The 5,717-nt window shown below is 33.5% G+C and overlaps 1 protein-coding gene across 1 annotated transcript; it reads left to right on the forward strand.

Moving 5' to 3' along the window:
* The first annotated feature begins 4,139 nt into the window (after positions 1-4,139).
* LOC108986120 (glutathione S-transferase T3-like) lies at positions 4,140-5,198 on the forward strand. Its single transcript, XM_018958643.1, has 2 exons — positions 4,140-4,571; positions 4,650-5,198. The coding sequence occupies exons 1-2, from the start codon at positions 4,140-4,142 to the stop codon at positions 5,196-5,198; spliced, it is 981 nt and encodes a 326-aa protein (XP_018814188.1).
* Positions 5,199-5,717: the final 519 nt, after the last annotated feature.

A 5,717-nucleotide genomic window follows, 5' to 3' on the forward strand; every position in this document is an offset into this window, starting at 1 on the left:
GCTACATGAGAGAAAATACCAACGCTGGATAATAAAACAAAACAAAAAAAAAATCCATTCTTCAACAAAAAAAAAAAAAACAAAATTGAGAGTATCTAAACCCACAATAGACAAACAAATATTTAGTTGCATAAGAGAAAACCCCGTCGTTGGATGATAAAACAAAACAAAAAAGATCCAACATTACATTACAAAAAAAAAAATACAACATTGGATTATAAAAAAGAAGCTATTTTTTTTAACAGCATAAAAAAAAGGTCAACACAAAGAAGCTATTTTTTTTTTAACAAAAAATACCAAAAATTGAGAGTATCCAAACCTACAATATACAAATAAATATTTAGCTGCATGAGAGAAAATCTCAGCGCTGGATGAGAAAAAAAGAAGTCCATTTTTTAACAAAAAATACCAAAATTGAGAGTATTTAAACCAACAATATACAAACAAATATTTAGCTGCATGAGAAAAAACACCATTGCTAGATGATAAAACAAAACAAAAAAAATCCAACATTACATTACAAAAAAAAGATACAACATTGGATTATAAAAAAGATTATATTTTTTCACAAACATTTAAATCACATATGCAAAAAAGCTATAACTCATTTGGGAAAAATACAAATGACACAAAAAATCTATCTTTTCACACAAAAAATATAAACCGAGAAAATATAAACCCAAAACCAAAAAAATACAAAAACCTGAAAACAATACCAAGAAGCTATTTTTTTAGCAAAAAATATAAAAAATCAAGAATATCCAAACTCACAACATACAAATAAATATATTTAACTGCGTGAGAAAAAATCTCAACACTAGATTATAAAAAATATAAAAAAAAATACATAAATGGATTATAAAAAATATGATATTTTCTCACCAACATACATAAAAGACATAGCCCAATTGAAAAACCCAAAAATGACACAAAAAATATAGAAAATCAAGAAGACGTAAACCCAAAACAAAAAAATACAAAAATCTGACGACTCCCAAACTCAAAACATATCAACAAACATTTAACAACATAAAAAAAATGTCTAACTGAGAGTATCCAAACCCAGAACACACAAACAAAAGTCTAACTGCATGAGAAAAGAATCCAACGCAAAAAAGCTAAAATCCATGAGAAACGCGAAAAAGCCAAAATCCGTTGAAAAGATATGCAAAAAAGCTAAAATCCATGAGAAATATATAATTTTTCACAAAAGATACAAAAAACCTACAACATGCAAATTGATAAAACACAAAAAATTGATAGAAACCCATGAAAAAAACACACATTCTAAAAAAAATCTAAAAAAATATACAAATTCGAAGACAAAAACCGAACAAAACCATATACAAAAATTACTTTTTACAAAGAACACACAAACCCACGAAAAAATAAATTTTCTCACAAAAAATACAAACAACCCACAACTAAGGGTGTAACTGGTCTGGTTTTGGACAAAATTTAGGACCAAACCGGTATGTATCGGTTTTATATTTTTCAAAACCGATTATGCTCCGGTTACCCTCCTAAACCGATACCTTCGGTTTCCGATCCGGTCCGGTCCGATTTTCTGATTTTTTTAAAATGTAAAAAATATATAATAAAGTGTTACTTCTTATGATAAAATGTTATTAATAATTTATTATATATATTATGTTTAAAGCATATGATCAATTAAATTTTCATCTTTAAGATTAAACTTTTATTTTATAAATTATAATGACATTATCTTATATATAATTATATTAATAACATATGATCAAACAAATTACAAATGTTTATATTTAAAATTAACATTTTATGTTATAATTGATAAATTATAAGAGCACTGGCGTTGGACTCATCAAATGAGTCCAATGTTTAAAATTTGATGAATTTCACTTAAAATACACGGCATTGGCTTCACCATTAACGCAAATGTTAAACTTTCAGCTACAGTGGATTGTCATTTATCGCCAAAGTTGATGAACTACTGTTTAACATCTATTGCATTATTTTATTACGAAAATATAATTTCGCACGCAAATTTCTTTCCTCCCTCTCTATTCTGCTTCCTTCCATTTTCCCGAAATTTCCAATTCCTTTTCGATTTCTCTCCTTTCTTTCTTCCTCTCCTCTCCCTTTCTTTCTTCCCGAAGGCGCCGAAGCAGTTTTTCTTCCCTCTCTTCTCTACTTTCTTCCTCTACCCTGTATTCCCGAAATCGATTCTTCCTCTCCCTTTCTTTCTTCCTGAATCTAGGATTTCATTATTTCGCAGCCTCTATTTTCTGATTTCTTCGATGACCCGGAAATCCCCAAATCCCTTTTCGATTCTTCCTCTCCCTTTCTTTCTTCCTCTCCGTTTCTTCCCTCCATTTCTTCTCTTGTTTTTCGCGAACCTAGACTTGAATAAAGCCAAGAGTTTCTGGAATCCTCTTTCATTCTCCAACGCTGCCTTCTACTCCCTCCTCCTCTTCTTCACTTCTGGAGACTCGTTTCCTGGCCACCTAGGGTTAGTGCTCGCTTCTCATGGTTCCCTGAGGTTTCCGTCTCTTAACATAAGCGATTTCCTTTCTTTTTATTTTCTGTTTTATATGAGAAATGCTATCTTTTTAAGCATTGTTCTTTTCCAGCCCATTTGTTGTTAGTTCATTTGATTTAGTAGAATGATTTTTAATATTGAATGTTTACTTCTTCTCGCTGTTCTATGTGAAAACTGAGACATGCATTCAAGTGATCGTGTAATTTAGTTACTCATTAGCACTACTAGTACTACTGTAAGGGGCCCAAAATAACATGTTAAATAAAATTAATTCTCACAAACAATGGGGCGTGTAACTAGTACTACTGTTGTTTTATCCTACTTGTGAATGCTTGTTTCCATATTTGTGGTAGTTTCTGGTTTGTTTCCATATTGCGTAAGGATTTGTATCATTTTAAACAAAGCTACCATGCTTTCTATCAGCTTTTTCAGAGACTGGCCATATACTATCACTGATGCCACAACAGATGGCTCAAACCAACGTGCCCCTTCTTTAGGAAGTCAAGCAAAAAGTGCTCCGAAATACCCTCCACTCAAAGCCAAAGAACTCAGTATCTCGACCTCGCATATTTTATTGAATATTGTAATCTGGAACTGATCATAGAAATACCCTCCACTCAAAGCCCGAACTCAGTAATTCAATTTCTTTATAACAAAATTTAGAGACTTGCATCTATTGATAAAGCCACACAAGGAACCTTTGATAATATCATGCAATGCCGCATGTTAATTTTGTTATGGGACCCTTGTGTTGTGATTGAAGTCCAAACTTATTTTCTATATTGTTATGGGAACCTTTGATAATTTTCCAGTCACAATCATGGCTTTTGAACCTTCTGTTATATATTTGCCTTGAATAATTAACATAAGATGTTTGAAATTTAATTAATAAATTTGCTTATAATAGGTAAATGTTCTTGCTCTGACTTGATCATAACAAAATCTCGGGCTCTCCAAGGTAAATTTCTGAAGTTTTGGCTTTGGAAGGTTTTATACATGCAGTGTGTGTTCCTGTAGTTGCTTGGAGTGTTTAATTTTAGTTTCCCCTTACATTAGAGAGTGCAGTTGCCTAAAACCATGATTGTGATTGGAAATGACAAGAATTGTGAGAACCTAATTTTCAGGATTTATCCTCATCCATTCCTTATATATGTCTCTGATGTTTGGACTGTTGTGGGCTGTTGTGGGCTGTTGTAGTTGAAACATATTCAAAGTATTATCTCATTGTCATGAAGTTGCTTTGGACATTTTTTTTGATAATGTATACTGCTCTATTCAATGCTAGAATTGATAAACTCTGTTTTTGCTAGAATTCTAAGGTAATGTATACTGCTCTTTTCCAGTCACAATCATGGCTTTTCAATGCTGGATTTTTTTTTTTTGGGTACTGCTAATTGTAATGTTGTGTATGAACTTGCTATGTAACTATTAGCACTTAACAGTTTAATCAAAATTAAACTTGGAAAACCAACATGCAACATGGTTTGATATTTTTTTAAAATGTGCTTCCACTGCTCTATTTTCTTGTGCTGCCTAGTATCTATTTTATTGTGCTGCCTTGTATCTAATTTTTGTGCTTATTGTGCTGCCTTGTATCTATCTATTGTCTGCTTCTTAAAGGATGGGCAGTCCATCTGAGGAGGACCCCTTCTTCACCACTCTCTTACAAAGTGGAGGAGAATGTTGCACTCCAACATATGATCAATATTATAATGTTATGATCCAAACAACTCCCCTTCACGGTGAAAAGAGGCCTCCTCCAAAAAAAGTTCAAAGAGGTGCATCTTTCACTGTTGAGGAGGATAACTTACTTGTCTCCGGTTGGCTCAACATTAGCATTGATGCCATACGGGATACCGATAAAAAATCCACTCAAATGTGGGACAAAATTTCTGAGTTTTATCACAAGTATAAAAAACTAAATACTGCAAATCGTTCGATAGGGTCATTGATCAATCGTTGGTCCATGATCCAGAAATGCACAAACAAGTTTTGTGCATTTCTAGTGCAAGTAGAATCATTGCACCCAAGTGGTGTAACTGAGCAAGACAAGGTATGTACCATTTTCCTTTAAATAATGTATTTTTTATCTATTATTTATTTTTTTGACAATATTCCTTCAATTTTTCAGATTGAAAAAGTTAAAATAATGTACAAAGAGATAGAGAATGGGAATTTCACAGTGGAGCATTGTTGGTGTCAATTGAGACACCAACCCAAATGGCAGCAACACATGAACAATCTGAATACAAGGAGAAAACCACCCAATAAACGTCCAGTCAATGAGCAGTCATGTGAAGTTCCCGATGACGTTGTGGAGGAGAATGTTGAGAGGCCTCCAGGAAAAAAACTTGAGAAAGATAACTTGAGGAAGCGGAAAGCCCAGGAATCATATGATGCTGAGTTCAACGGTGCGTTAGAAAAAATGACCGCTGATAGGCGACTGTTCATGGGAGAGAGGAGAGCATGGGTGACGAAGGCTGATGAAGTGAGAGGTGCACAACTAGAACTTGATAAGAGAAAGTTCGAGGCGGAGATCATGAGTAAGGATCTTTCTAATATGACCGTCATGCAACAAGCCTATTTCCTGAATATTCAGAAGAAAATTTATGAGGACTCTTTGAATAATTTCGAAGGTACATTCGACACATCTCCATCCATACCTCATGGAGGTGTGTAACTGTTAGTTCATTTACAAAAAAAATTCCAGCATTTAGTGGCTGGGCAGCCACATGTTTTGGATAAACATGTGGCTAGGTAGCCACTATGAACTCTGATTTTAAAGAAATTCCAGCATTTAGTGGCTGGGCAGCCACATGTATATCCAAAACATGTGGCTGGGCAGCCACTATGAACTCTGAATTCGTTTTGTTTTAAATAGATGACTGGGCAGTTAGTTGATGTTTTTGTGGAATAGTAACTTTATTTTGTTGAGGACTTGAAAGTCACTTGTAATCTGGTAGTTAGTTGATGTTTTTGTGGAATAGTAACTTTATTTTGTTGAGGCTGGACAACCACTTGTAATGTGAATGTTAGTTGATGTTGTTGTGGAATAGAGACTTTATTTTGCTGAGGCTGGACAACCACTTGTAATGTAAATGTTAGTTGATAAAGTTGTGGCATAGTAACTTTATTTTGTTGAGCCTGGACAGCCACTTGTAATGTGAATGTTAGTTGATATTTTTGTGGAATAGTGACT

The sequence above is a fragment of the Juglans regia genome, chromosome 2 (genome assembly GCF_001411555.2).
Source record: "Juglans regia cultivar Chandler chromosome 2, Walnut 2.0, whole genome shotgun sequence".
In the NCBI taxonomy this organism is placed as follows: Eukaryota; Viridiplantae; Streptophyta; class Magnoliopsida; order Fagales; family Juglandaceae; genus Juglans; species Juglans regia.